This window comes from Pipra filicauda, unplaced genomic scaffold (genome assembly GCF_003945595.2).
Source record: "Pipra filicauda isolate LSUMZ 115617 unplaced genomic scaffold, ASM394559v2 scaffold47_size6085603_pilon, whole genome shotgun sequence".
Taxonomy (NCBI): domain Eukaryota; kingdom Metazoa; phylum Chordata; class Aves; order Passeriformes; family Pipridae; genus Pipra; species Pipra filicauda.
This window is the reverse complement of record NW_024104620.1, coordinates 760,258-775,081: the sequence shown is the minus strand read 5'-3', so window position 1 is coordinate 775,081 and position 14,824 is coordinate 760,258. Positions and strand designations below refer to the sequence as shown.

Below are 14,824 nucleotides of genomic sequence, written 5' to 3'. Positions count from 1 at the left end.
TTTCCTTGTTTCCCTGTGCCACAGGAACTTCAGAGGAACTTCACAAGACAGTGACGTTTTTCTGGAAAATAGTTTATTGAGTGCTTAGGGAATTAAAAACTACAAGGTTTTGCTTGCAGTTGCAGAAGCAAGAAAAAAGTTAAACATAAATTAGTTACCTGATTTGCTACTTATAGTGCTTCTGAAACCCTCATTTTAATCAGTCATTGTCTACCATGACCTTTATATTAATATATCTGGCCCTTAGATTCATATAGCAGAATATTTATAGATTAAAAAGTGCCTTTCTATGGCAGAGGGTAATAATTATGAAAGCTGATGGAGGTTTTCAGTTTTTTTACTTTTTTTGCTTCTAGGTCTCACCTATACTCACTTGATTTTTCTGACATAGGTGACTCCATTCCAGACTCCACCGCAGGAATAAGAATTAAGTAATTCAGTCAGTGTAAAATAAGCCCCACTTGTCCAGAACCTTTAGTTGACTTAGATCAAATAAGAGAAGAGAAGGAAAAAAAAAAAAAAAGCAGCCAGATAGTAACTGCAGTTACTCAAAACTACATTTGTTGTGTAGAATTTCCATTCCAAGTATTGTTTTCATCTTCTCCATCATCTTGAGTCCTCAGTCTGTATATTTTGCCTTCTTTTTTGAAGTCTTCCCCCCGCTTTTCCACGGCTCGTTTCCTGACTGCTTGTCTAGGGCACAAAGGACAGGGGTTTGAGTTTCCCCAGCGATAATTACACAAGGGAAGCAGCAGATGCAATAAACACAAATTGCACATCATTCCTTCTCTTATCCCCAGTCATAGTTTTCTTCAGCCCTTTGTGTCCTTGGGAAGCAATACCCAGGTGAAAATGTGTCACTTTGCAGTCGGACAAACTGACAGAATCTCATTTCCCTGTCACTGAGGAAGATGGGGCTGCTTTACCCACAACGGCCCAGCAGCTGTCCTGGTACAGGGGAGATCTCAGGCAGTACAAACCCAGTCAGAATCTGACTCCAGCTGCCCGAGTTTCTTGTACAACCACATCATAACCATTTGATGTCTCATTTTCAACACACTATCTGAAGTAAAAAGTATCATACTAAGTAACAAATATCATCCTAAGCTGAAGTGAAGCCACCTCTTACAGCTGAATTCCCCATTCATAAATGACTTTTAAAGACAGTGCTTTTTCTGGTCTGTAATTGGAAGTGCAGTTCCCCACTACGAGATTAAAGCAATTCCAGCAAGTAGCTTGAGAAACAGCTGCCTTGAGCACTTGTCTCACCTGCTCTGCTCGAGGCTGCTCGACGTTGAAGGGGCTGAATGGTCTTGCTGATGAGCTGCTCTCACCGTGGGCTGGGAGGGGGGTGGGCTCGTAAACAGAAAGTTGCTAATGAATCTCCAAACCGCTAAGAGGGGGTAAAGTATCGTGCCCAGGAACTTCCACAGGTCACTGCCTGAAGCCTGGACAACAGAAGTAGCAGGTCTTCCCGCCTGGTCAGGAACACACAAAGCACATTTGTCAGATACTGAAGTCATGCTCTTGTAGACAGAGTATTATACAGGTAATTTAGAAGCAGCTCAGCAGAGACACATTAGACACACAAACGTCAGTGCCACCATTCATCTGCTTCAGAAGAACTCCAAGTGAATCTTGACAAAAACAAAAGTAATTTGGCAATCTGTGTAGACACAAAAAAGCCCCAAATTCAAGCCAAATATGAGGGCTGACCCAGTTGCAGCAGTGCTGCCTGCAGGACAGTGAAACATGAACCAAGCCAACACCCACCGGCAGCAACACCACTGAAGCACTGGGTGCTAACTCCAGTTCCAGTAACTTCTTTCCATAATCTTCTTTGGTGAACTCCCTCCTGGGAAACATTGTCGCCAGTGAGAAATTGCCGTAAGTGTTACCAACCGTCTGGGAAAAACAGAAAGGAAACTCTTCATTTCTATTGTATTGGTAACTGTTCACTTTCAAACAACTGCTGATTTGCCATTGAGTATATCTTGTGTACCTTGCTAAGATTTCTTATCAAACTATCAATCATCTTCATAGTAGGATATGAGGGGATCCTTCACTCCTCCGTGTCTCTTACTGATGATACACAGCAGTGATACACAGCTGGCACTAGAAAGTGATGCTGCCAAAACGCCCTTCAAATACTCACCAAGGAGAGGAGCTGATGACAACTCCACCTCAGTCAACTAGTTGATGCTACACTGAGTTGTAATCAGCCTGTAGCTGAGAGAACAAACCCACAGTTTACCTGTGCAGCAAACTGCCTTGCTTCTTCCAGCCGTGCTTCCGATGGAAACTGGTTGGTGAAGGAAGATCCATCTGGGAGGCGGAACTGGATCCTGGCTATTGCACTGCAGGACATATGGGGGTCAGTCAGCACACAAACAGCTACAGACACACACTCCTGGGGCTTTAGCTTGGTTGGACTGAAATGTGGCAGAGAGGGACAGCCATCCTACTCCTGGCAGTGCAGATGGGTTGGATTCACAGTGGATAATCTCTTGCTTATCCCTCACCCTGCATCTCTTCCATAACTCCATGCACAGGCTCTGTAGGTCAGAATCATTCTTAAAACAGCAGCACTGGGCAAGGCAGGAGGCAGCTCTGACAAGGTCCCAGCCAAGCCTTGCTGAATCCCAGCCCACCATTCACAGCCCAGCAGCTGGATCAGCACCACTCCCCAGCAGTGCCACTGTCAGCCACTCTGTCCCCTCATTACCATTCACATCCTCACCTTATCTAGTCCCCCATCCAGCCCCATTACATTTGGTATTTAAATCAAAGATCAGGCAGAAAAAGCTCTTATCTAACCAAAATAACACACAAGGAAAGGTGGTGTTTCATAATCAGCCATGGCAAAAGGATAAAAGTTGTCAGAGAACATAATGTTCATGAAAATAGCTACGAATTAATGTGGGGAAAAAAGCCAACTTTTAATGTCACTGTTTAAACAGTTTAATACTGCAACATGTTGTCAATAGATTAGGATAGATATTAAATCTCTTGAAAGCTCTTTTCTTTACCTCTCTCCCCAGAAATATACCCTTGTTTCTCTACAGCAGCTCACCTTCTCTCCCTTTGAGCTGCTTCTTTCCTGGCCTCTAGTTCAGCCTGTTTGGCCTGAAGAGCTGCAGCTTTTGCAGCTTCTGCCTCTTCCTTGGATTTTGCAAAGCGAGCTGCTCTCTCAGCACGGTCCTGGCAGAAGGAGCAAAGAGAAACCTTAATTTTTGCTATAAGTTGTTGCTTAACATTCATTCAAACAACCAGCAACGATCTGGACTCGTGAATAGACAGAACTGCACAGACAGGAGCAGAGCATATGGAGAAAAGACAGTAGTGCTGCAAGGAATTATTCACTGCCAGGCTGCACAATCTTGTGTCATTAGCCACACTTCTCATGAGTCACTTCCCACTGCCAGTTGTTAATAGATGATCTTCCCATGCAAGTTTAATGCTCCAGGGAAGATAAAGGCAAAAATCTTATGCCAAGTTACACAATTGCAATTCTAAGTGTTCTGCAGCAAACCCTAATAATGAGGAAGAATTTCAGTTGTTACAATCTATTTGCATCCATCTATGCACACACATTTACACAAACTTAGAAAATAATTCTCCCCACCATTTTGAGACTGGTATTCTCGTGTGTGTTCTACAATTAAATATTCCCTGTGCTGCTCTTTCAGTACCATGCTTAAATGGCACTGATTTTTATGTTTAAATGATAATTCTCCACTAGGCTGAAGCAATTTGACAGAAAAGCTGGTACGTTTGTTCAGATAGAAAAGATCATCATGAATACAAAAGCAGAAGTTTCATTTTATACACAGGAAATGCCACATGAAACCCAAACACCAAAACCGTCGCAGGACTGCAAACAGAAAAATGAACAATCTCGCAGAGTTTCATCAAAGAAAATTTATCATTTCACTACACCAGTGGCCCTGTGAGAGAGAGGAGCAGAAGGTCTGCTCCCAAATGCCCGTGTACCATTGCAATCTGCTGCCTGATGCGCTCTCTGGCCGCCTTCTCCTCTGCCTTCTCTCTGTTCCTTTCCTCCAACATACGTTTGGTCATTTCTTCTTCCTGTCGTCTTTTGTACTCCAGCATTTCTTTGCCAGTTTTTCTCCTTTCAATTTCTTTCTTAATTTCTTTCTGAATAGAAAGATACAAAATTGGACCACAAAACTCCCTCGGACAAGAGAAAAGACTGAAGTACATCTGTTTCAGAAGGAGTTTATTCAAATAAGGGTATAAAATACCCTGCAAGGGGTTTTACATTTTTGTGTTACCTGTTCTTCTTCTTTCCTTTTCTCTTCCTGTCTCTCTTCAAGCCTTTTCGTTAATCTAAATTTAAGAATAAAGCGAGAAGCCTTACTGCAGTATTTTAAGATGCTAAGGAAGCATCTGCAAACAGAGATCAGAACACATGGAAATGAACTGTAGCCCAGTGCTGATACCCCTGTAAGAGTCACGATTCACTCACATGGGGTGCACCACCCACACAAAGACAGGTGGGGATTCACCACCTCCTTTCCGACTTTTAGTGGAATTACAACACATTCCCTTTGTCCTTTTCCCCTCAGGAAATGAAGAATCCCACATATTCTTGCTGTTGGACCAACTTATGAAGACGTACAATAAGCAATTACTGTTTAGGACCCGTGGTAACAAACACTAAGTCTCAGACTCTTTTTAGCTATTTAAAGCATCTGGTTTCTTCTGCACATCACTTCCTCAAATGGAACACGAGTAACGTAGCACTGACAGAGATGCACATGCCTCTGTCTCAGCTCTCCAGAAAGGTGCCTTAGAATAAGGAGTGACTTAAACCCCAGTAATTTGTCAATGCAGATTGACAATAAAAGCCCAACATAATTTTAGTCTGGGGAAAGGGCAGGCACAGCCAAACATGGTAAGTCAGATAGCCAGAAAAATCTTGTTTGTGTGGTACTGTTTTCTTAAAAAGAAAATGGTAGTTAGCACACAGCTTGGCCTCTTTTTCCCCCTTGAAACAATGCTGTGGATAAATTATGCCAGATTCGTATAATGATTAGTGGATTTTTTTAAAATGCAACATTGATATTTATATTAAAAATTATTTCATTGTCTTAACAGCGTTATGTAAAAATTATCCCTGTTGTCCAATAACTTTGGAAGAAAACTGATATTAAACAAGAAGTAGTTTTAAAACATATTTTAGCATTTAAGTATTATAATAAATATATTTAATTGTATAATTAAATAATTTTTAACATTTAAATGTTATATATTATAAATAATCTGATTTGCTAAATATGTGTAAGTGGTTTTAGGCTGGATATTTCAAATAGTGTCAGTCTTACTAAAACCAAGTTTATACACAAAATCCTGTATTTAAAAACAATCAGTGTAAGGAATGAACCACATTTTGAACCAGATGTTTCTGATCACTATACTTCAAAATACTAAAAATAACTCATCACTGTTCACTGATCAAAGCAAAATAAGGGTATCAGAATAGAATTCCTCTGGATTCTTCAGTATCCCTAAACTACAAAAAGTCATCAAATCAACAAGAAGAAATAAGAAGGCATCTCTATATAAAACCTAGGTTAGTATTTTATTACACCAGTTTCCAGTGTTTTCAGTTCAATGTTTTAAGTCATTCAAAAATTTGCAGCAACCATATGGTCTGTACAAAGTTATATCAAAGGTGAACATTTGTATTTTTCCAGATTACCTTTTTCTTTCACAGTACATGAAAAATGAGATTAATTTAAAAGCTGTTTTAGTATCAGCCCTTGTATTGTCACAGAACATCTAATCAAAAACAAGGCCACAAAAAGGTGTGCCAGATGACCACAGATTAAAAGTCCTGTAATTAAGGCTGTTTGTTAAAAAAAACCCAACCCAAACCCCAACAAAACCTCCTGAGAAACAAATACAACACAGCAGGAAGTCTGCAAAAGAAGACTTACCTTTCTACTTTGAGTGTAAGATCATTCACAGGCTGAGCATCACTCACTTGCTCATCTGCAGAATTAGTTGCTTCCTGGCTTGCTGAACCAGAATTTGCTCCATCTTCAAGGGATTTACAAGAAAGAAAAGCATAAGAGAAAAAAAAAAGGTATATTTCTTTGATAAAAACTACTATGCTCATTGTTAGCCACAATTTACAGCAACTGGGATATCTCAAGGAAATCTGAGGTTCTGCTACTTAGACTTCCCCCCTCAGCAGTTTGATTTCAGGCTGCAAACCCAAAGAAACTTTTTCATTGAATCCTTTTTCAGGAAAGCATACACAAATTTTATTGTATTATAAACCATTCCTCACTCATTAAAGCTAAGCAGAACGACAAGTTATTCTTCCCTCTGGACAAACATTCTGGAATACCCAAGTTTGTCCTCAACGAGTCCACAACGTATTGCCTTTTATGTACTACCATGTACATAAGAAACTTTCAGGAAAAAAAATATTTCCAAAGTAAATTAGCAAGCATTTGTGTCAAAGCACTCACCATTACTGGTGGAAGGTCTTACTGCCTCAGGCATAGCAGACCCAGAGGAGTTACAAGACTCTGCTGCTCTGGATTGTGTATTTTCTGGAGCACCATCAGACTGGGAGGAGGGATGGGGGGCAGGTGACTGAGTGCCATTTTCCAAAGGCCGCCCTTTCCCTGTGTGCATCTAAGAAATTGGAGAAAAAAAATTGAGGCCATGAAAGTTCAAATATTTTTCACGGGCTCAAAGGTCAAGAGTGAGCTATTTTTGGAGAATCAGCCCTATTAAAATATAAAACTAGAATAATCACATATTGTTGAGTGTAGTGCAATCATGCATTTCACACTTTTCCTAATTTTAGTCTTGCACTAAAATTAATCATCAAAGTGATCAAATCAAAGTGATAAAACTATCTACACTTACATTATGTTCCACAGCATAATTTTATAAATCCACATTGCAGAACAGTATTAAAAAGCCACACACGAGCTGAAGAGCAATTAGTATGTCATTCCAGTTTAGAGATCTCAACACATTTCTTCAATACTGCAGGTGTTACACACATGATCTAAACCAGTCTGCGAATCAAAAGTTAATGTAGCACTTCCCCACAGTGCTTCCGGCCTGTTCAATCCGTGTGCTGAATTCCAGGTTGCAGTTTTGTTGTTGGAAGGACACAGAACCAGTAACTCCCCCTTGCCCAGGGCCATCACCTGTCCTGAGCACACTCGACCCAGTCCCAGACCCAGCTGTCAGCAAGTGTTACCTGTTTAACTTTATGGATCCTGGTAACAAGCTCTTCAACAGAAACACTGCCAGCAATGACTTCCAAAGGGATTCCATTGTCTCCTATAAAAAAGCTGGATGGAACACACACCACGGGATCTGCACAGCAACAGTTAAGGGCAGTGAATGACACAAGTTCATAAAGTAACTTCCAGGGCAAGGCAGACGTCCCTCCTACAGGAGCTTCCAGCCCAGCACTCTTATCTCCACCTGCTCACCAGCTGCCAGTGCCAAGGGAGGAAGGAAAAAGAGACACTGGCAAACACTGCATATCAGTGATAAGTATTTCTTCTTTTCTTTGTACTGGTTTAAGCAAAAATATTTTTCTCCAACTTTTTTCCGGGCGCGGATTATGCTTTGACTGGAGAGATTTTGTTTTAGTGTGAGACAACATTTAAGTGGACAATAATGAATTCTCTACAGCATTAAGGAAATACAAGTTGAGGTTCTGAATCCCCTTTCCCAGCATCATACAGAACTCTGTGCAGTGACCCCCTTAAGGCAGGGAGATGTTTCCCTGACTCCACAGCTGTGTCTGTGACAGAACCCTGTCCACTGCTTGTTCTTCCTCCCCTGTATCTCTGAGCCCCAACTAATAACTGAAAGCTGCTTAGTAATACCAGTGGGTTATTCTGATGACATCAATTTTAGATCATTTTCTATTTAGAGAATTACACAGGATTAACATAAACTTGTTCACTTTCTCTAAGAACTGACAGTAAGTTGAATACACAGATGGTATCTATTAAATACACAGTTTATTGCACACTTCTGTGCCATAATAAGTATTTTCAATAATGTTGCTTGTAAGTACTTGTCTTAAGAACAGTATTAACTTGTAATGAGCAATTATCTGTAATCATAACGTAGCATCTAAACTGATCTCAAAAGGATACAAATTTGAGAGAACTGCAGGCATGCTTCACTGTTGAAAAGAAAAGATTCATTTAGGAGGAGCAATCGCTTCGCAACAACCTCAGATTAAGTCTTTCATCATAAAAATAACTGTCCTACAAAACTATTTAAATACTTGAGAGAACACTAAAAGCAAATTTGCATTGCATCTTCTCATCAACATTCTGCAGAAGTGTTGACATGGTGACAATCGCTGGTTATCACAGTTGACTACATCAGATTGAGGGAAGCAGTGCTAAGAGGCAATCTAGTCTATTGAGCACAAATAATATAGTAAATCTAATAAAATGTCTATAGAGCATTTCAAAATAATGCCATTTTGGGAAATGTCAGTGCACTTTGTGCACTTGGGCTGGAACACAAACGTAACCAAAATAGCTGCGTAATTTACTCAGGAACTTCAATGCTTCTCCATTCTGTGTGTTACAATGGAGGCAAACACATTTTCTCTGGGGCTTTACAGATTCTTATCCTTCTGAATTCATGAAAGGTTTTTAATTCATTATGTAACTTGGCAAATCAAGAACTGCCTCTAGCACTTCATTTTGATTCCAGCTTTTTTTATAGCACTTTCATGTCTCCTCCTGTTGAAAAAGGACAACTTCAAGCATTCTTTTACTAGTACTGGAATACAATCAGAAATACACAGTGAATATCTGCAGAACACAACAGTAAATTCTGACATTTCTTCAGGCCCTAGAGGCTTCAGGAGTACTGAACTCACTTATGCTCTGGAATCCTGTATTTAGAATACCTCCTAATCAGGGTGAGGACTTCAAAGCCTCTTATTCTCATCATCAACAATGAAAGATGGTATAAGTGACAGAATTAGAATGGGCTCGAACCTTTTGGTGTCGATTTTAATAGCAACAAACCCATCTGAGGCAGCCTCAGTCACCTTCTCATCTTCCCACCTCGAAGCCATCTCAGTAGATTGTTCATCTTCACCTGCAAGACAACACTTCTGTGAAGCTAAATCCACCACAAATTGCTTTTTCTGCTCTGATTTTAGCTTTGCTTCAAATCACTTGGGATCACCTCTGAAAGACACTCCTGATTACTTTCAAGTCAGCTGATAATTTTGCTCCAGATTACCCTCATAACATGCACAGAGATCCTGAAGCACAGAGGGAACCACTGCTTCTCCCTGACAGTAAACTTCACCTCCTAACCTGACAAAACTATCAGCCACTTACCTCTCATTATAAATTTAATTACATATTGGTTCACCAGCTGCTGATAGGTAAAACTATGTTCTCCACTCTTTGGAAATACATAATTCAGCAAAGTTTCACAGTCTGACAGTGTTGAAAAAAAATACACAAACCAAGAAACATTTATTTGCAGGATTAATTGTATCTTAGTTTTGTATTTTGTGCTTTTCTTGATGTGAACAGTAGGAGAGGAAAAGGAGTGAGGAGCACAGAGGAACAGGAATAACAGGAACAGAGGAGCTACTCAGGTAAGAGAAACTGAAAAGGTGTTGTGGGGCCACAGATCCAGAAGTGTTATTTTAATCAAATGAAACATGTCAATCATCCATTTATCTTCCAAAGCACCACTTCAGTGAGGATGTGGGTAAATAAATAATTCTGATGAATATTAACCATTTTTCAACAACTACCCTGGCTCGCCACCATTTGTTTATCTTCAATCTGTATTACTTCCCAGCAGCTTGGAATGGACTTCATGAAGAATCTGAGTCACAAGTACAGCAGTACAGTAGTCCATTATTTGGTGACAACAACAAACCACTTGTTTGTTCCATCCCAGTTGCCATTCCATGCAGTATTTTTGATTTGTTAGGAGTCCCCCGGGGAAGTGCTGCTGTCTGGTCACGAGGCTTCTCAGAGGGACAGGTATCAAAAATATAACCATTTTGAACACCTGGTTTTCAACCCGATGTATCGATTTTACCCTGGAAGTATTGGAGCAAGTAACAAAGTATCCACCTCTGTCACAATTATTCTGCATAAGGAAGTAAATATTTAGGCTGTTTTATGTCAGAGCCTTTTCTCCTGCTGTCAGTGGAAGCAGCTGTTCTGCCAGGAGCAGTTCAGGCCCCTCTCCTGTTCCCACATGCTCCGAGGCAGCTGCTTCACCACACACTCTTTCAACAGGACATGTGCTCATCCGATTAGGCTACTAAAAATATCTAAAGACTTGCCTAACACTAACTTTTCCACACAAACAACTGCTGTAGAAGAAAGAATGTTGAAAGACACGAACAGGGCAGAAACTGTTCACAGGACAGTCTGAGATGTGCCCCGTGAATGAAAATGCTGATAACTCACATTTTATAAAGCTCTCTGCCACAACACACAGATTAATATTGTGACTACCCACTGAAGAGTTGCTTATTCTCACATATCTTTTTGTTTTGATAACCCTTCCTCATTTGGGGGTTAAGGCTCTTTTATTACAGGTAGTAGTAATTATATCCTGAAATGAAAACTGCCAGGTCACAGGAAAAACATCAGAAAGGTCAAGAGGTGAAGCCTGAACATGACATAACTCATAATTCTGTGAAACACTGAGCCAGCACAACCACCTTGGAATTCCAGCTCCCAAGACTCTCAGATTTCTTGTTTCTCAAACAAAAGCATCACTTTATTTCACTTGGTGTAACAATCTGTACACAATTCACAGTCACACTTCCGCGTCTCTTAAATTTGGCCAGGTAAATTTAGACAGCTGTGCAGAGAAAACAGACACTTCTCCTGCAATGATTTATTTCCCGTATGAGGAACTTACTCAAAACCATCTCAGGTTGTCAGACTTTAACTCCCCTATTCCTCAACACTCAGTCATCAGGGAAAAGTGTTTACCTTTCAGAAGGAGAGAGATAAGCCTGACTTTTCCATGTCCAACATTTCATAATTATGCAGTAAGAGTAAGGATTTTGATTCTGGAAATGCCAGAAAAGCCAGGACACGAAGCTGTTCACCTCCTCCTCCTCCTCCATTTCAGTTATTTAACTTGAAAAGTGCTTTGATACATCTTGGCTACAAATTACTAACAAATAGCTTGTGATTGCAAAGCACCATTTTATAAAAAAATAATCCATAAAATAAAGCTGTGAACAAAGGAAGGAGGGTTTCTACAAATGTTATTAAAAAGAAAAACAAATATTTTATCTTGAAGCTTTTTACCTTCCCCATCCCCCCTTCATTTCTTCACTCTGAAAAGCACTTTTTATGAGTGGCCTGGTATTTTCATGATCAGAACATTTCTAACCTTTGGAAAGGATAATCTTAAACACCTCAACCAGAACAGAGGAGGTTTCACACCAAATGAACAACTGAACTTCAGATTAATAACTTAAGGAATGAAAGGCGTTTTTTAACTCTGTAGGCTACAGAACAGCTACCACAAGATACCAGAGAACAGAATCACACAATATCCTGAGCTGGAAAGGACCCACCAGGATCATTCAGTCCAACTCCTGGCCAAGAGTCACACCGTGTGCCTGAGAGTGTTGTCCAAACACTTCTTGGGCTCTGGCAGCCTTGGGGCCATGGCCAGTGCCCTGGGGAGCCTTTTCGGTGCCCAACCACCCTCTGGGGGAAGAACCTTCCCCTAATACCCAACCCAAACCTCCCCTGACACAGCTCCAGCTGTTCCCTTGCCTATCTGAGTTCCTCAGACCAGTTTCACCACCAGGAATACTGTTTCCTGCACAGCAGCAGAGGGAAACTGCTGCCGGCAATTAACTGATGTCACAAAGTAACTCGTCTGTTCCCCACAAGCAACTCCCCTGCCTGGTGTGCACAGAAGGCTCTATTTAACATCTCACCTTAATATTTAAAATCAGTTTCCTAAGGCAGACACGCTTCACCTCGTGCTCTCTGCAGAGTATGGAGCAACACCTTTTATTGCAACTTCCCAGGAGTTCAACAGCATCTTTACTACACTTACTCCATTGCATCACCACAACGTGTCCTGAGGGTTTCAAACACTGAACTCAAAAACATTGGGATTTCAGCTGCAGACACAAGTGGTAAAGGAGAAACCTGGCTGAACAACGTGCACTTGCAGTCATAAACACCACCTCCTTTTTAAGATAAATAACCACAGTATTCCTTGCTTGACCAGAAAAACGTCCTGGAAGCAGAAAGAATCATTCAGTTCTTCATTTTCTAGAGAGAAAGTAAATAAAGAGCAAAGAAGAGGAGTGAGGGGCAGAGAGATGGTGGCAGACACCAGAGATGGACCTACCAGAATTCACTCATTTTGGTGAGGACTGTATCTAACAGTTCTTCTTCACTAGTGGCCACCTCAAAATTGCAGTTAACTTATATTTTCAACTTCTCTCACTAATTTTTTTCCTTTATTCGTTTTGTATCCCCATAGCCACTATTTGGATGAAGTGTCCAAAGCAAAACAGAAACACTGAACACTGTTGAATCCTTGTTTTCCTGCTCAGAAAGCTGCTTTCAAATGCCTGTCTCCAGTGGGAAGTGTGGAGTGTAAAGGCCCAAAGTTACCCTCACTGTGCAGTCTGAAATGTTGCTACCCAAACAACAAAGCCAACCCCCGCCAACATAAAAATAGACAGTTCTTTCATCACTCTGCATCCTTCAAACACACGTGCTTCCACACACACTGAGAAAGTGAGTTCTTGATGCTTCATGATCAGCTCTGCCCAGGTCAGCTGCCCTGATCCCACAGTGCCTGGGGGGACCAGATCTTGGCAGAACTCCCCAGCTCTTTCCTTTCAGAGATACGGTTCGCTGAAGTAACACTCCCCCTTTTCCAGGGCTCAAAGAGCAAACAAAACAAATCCTCAGAGCACACCAAGTGACAAAACTAGGTTACATCCCTGCAACCAGAAATTCATCTCTGTTACACGTCTACATATTCCTACGTCCACCCAGTCAACACCAACATCTAAAAAGGCCTAGTTTGTGTAAAATTTTAGTGTCATAAAAAATAGTGGAAACAAGTTATAATATGCACTTTTCAGCCACTCTACTACTGCCCTCCTCAGTGGGCAGGGGGAAGAGAATAGAATGGAAGGCTTGTGGAAGAGATAAGGGCAGGGAGGGATCACTCACCAGTTACTGTCACAGGCAAAACAGACTCGACTTGGGGAAAAATTCATGTCATTTATTACTAATCAAAAGTCAGAGCAGGATCATGAGAAAAACAAATCTCTCCACTCTTCCTGCAGTCAGTTCCTCACACGTTGTCTCTCTTGCTCCTTCCTCCTCAGAAGCTGGACTTCTCACACTCTTCCCCTGCTCGAGCATGGGGTCCCTTCCCAGCATCTCCAAAGGGAGTCTTTCCCACGGGCTGCAGCTCTTCATGAACTGCTCCACCCCATCCCTTACTCCATCTGTGGTCTGAGAAGGCCTTGATTTCCAGCAGTATGTTCACTATCCAGCAGAAAATGCTGTTCTCCAGGTATAAGGAGAGTTGTGTCAACAGGGGAACTTAACTGCACTAACTTTTCTGTTCACATCCCCTTCGGGAGGGAACTTCTCCTCAAAGCCTCACCAATCTCACGGTTCAGCAGTTCCTGAGGGAACAACACTAAGCCACACGTCATTGTTCCATGAGACATCTGAAAGACTGGAAGCCATAAGCAATTAAGGCAACAGTAAAACCTAAAGAAACAACACACGCAGATACATAAAAGCACAAGAAGTGAGTTAAAGGGCCTGTCTAACCACAGAATATCAAAGAATCAATCGGGTTGGAGGAGACCTCTGGGATCATCGAGTCCAACTTGCGACCAAACATCACCGTGTCAACCAGACCACGGCACTGAGTGCCATGTCCAGCCTTTCCTTAAACACCCCCCAGGGACGGTGACTCCACCACCTCCCCGGGCAGCCCATTCCAGTGTCCAATCATCCCTTCTCTGAAGAAATTCCTCCTCATGCCCACCCTAACCCTCGGCTGGCGCAGCTCGGGGCCGTGTCCCGCTCCCCGTGTTTCCCAGGCAGGAAGGCAGCGCGCACCCGGCGCTGTGGGTCTGTGCGGGTTCCAGCGGCACTCGGTTACGAAACACGCGCTGTCCGTGCGAGGGGAGGAAACAAAACACCACGAACAGCCCCCGACGCCGCGGCAGCGGGAGCCGAGTGAGCGCAGCGGGGCAGAACGAGGGGCAAAGCCCCACACGGGCCGGGGCCGGGGCTGACACAGCACAAATCCCGCCCGGCGGGCGGCACACGGCCGGCAGGGCTCCGCCGGGCCCTGCCGGCGGGCGGGCGGGCGGGCGGGCCCCGGGACGCAGCGTACCTGCCACGAACACGACGAAAACGGAGCTGCGCTCCTTGGCGGCGGCGATGGCGGCGGGCACGGACCCGCCGAACCACATCGTGCGGCCGCGGCAGCGCCGGCACCCGCCGGGACCCGCCGCCCTCACCGCACCGCGCCGGGGACACCGCGCATGCCCAACGGCCCCCGCGCGCCTGCGCTCGAGCCCCGGCGAGGCGCCTCCTGATTGGCGGCCGCTCCCCTCCCTCACACCGCCCTCGGGCCGCCGCCATCTTGGAACTGCGGCAGGGGCGGTGCGTCCTTCGGTGAGGGGGAGGGAAGTGCTGTGAGGAGCCGCGGAGGGAGCTGCGGGGGGCTAAGCCTGGAGAAAAGGAGGCTCAGGGCTGACCATGTCCCTCTCTACAACCACCTG

At 43.0% G+C, this 14,824-nt stretch overlaps 1 protein-coding gene across 1 annotated transcript; it reads right to left on the bottom strand.

Moving 5' to 3' along the window:
* Positions 1–56: 56 nt before the first annotated feature.
* On the bottom strand, positions 57–14,561 carry UBXN4 (UBX domain protein 4). The gene is made up of 13 exons (XM_027748950.2): positions 14,434–14,561; positions 9,033–9,135; positions 8,169–8,197; positions 7,253–7,371; positions 6,504–6,672; positions 5,964–6,066; positions 4,296–4,350; positions 3,994–4,158; positions 3,074–3,201; positions 2,255–2,357; positions 1,774–1,905; positions 1,270–1,478; positions 57–693 (listed from the first exon to the last, which is right to left on the bottom strand). The coding sequence occupies exons 1-13, from the start codon at positions 14,510–14,512 to the stop codon at positions 555–557; spliced, it is 1,533 nt and encodes a 510-aa protein (XP_027604751.1). The 5' UTR covers positions 14,513–14,561; the 3' UTR covers positions 57–554.
* Positions 14,562–14,824: the final 263 nt, after the last annotated feature.

What these genes read in the sequence shown, in the direction of transcription:
- UBXN4 (XM_027748950.2), bottom strand. Translation starts at nt 14,512, where the DNA reads ATGTGGTTCGGCGGGTCCGTGCCCGCCGCCATCGCCGCCGCCAAGGAG. An exon ending in TTTCGTCGTGTTCGTGGCAG is followed by an intron (nt 9,136 to 14,433) that starts GTACGCTGCGTC and finishes GTTGTCTTGCAG; the next exon opens with GTGAAGATGAACAATCTACT. An exon ending in CTTACACTCAAAGTAGAAAG is followed by an intron (nt 4,351 to 5,963) that starts GTAAGTCTTCTT and finishes TCTTAAATTTAG; the next exon opens with ATTAACGAAAAGGCTTGAAG.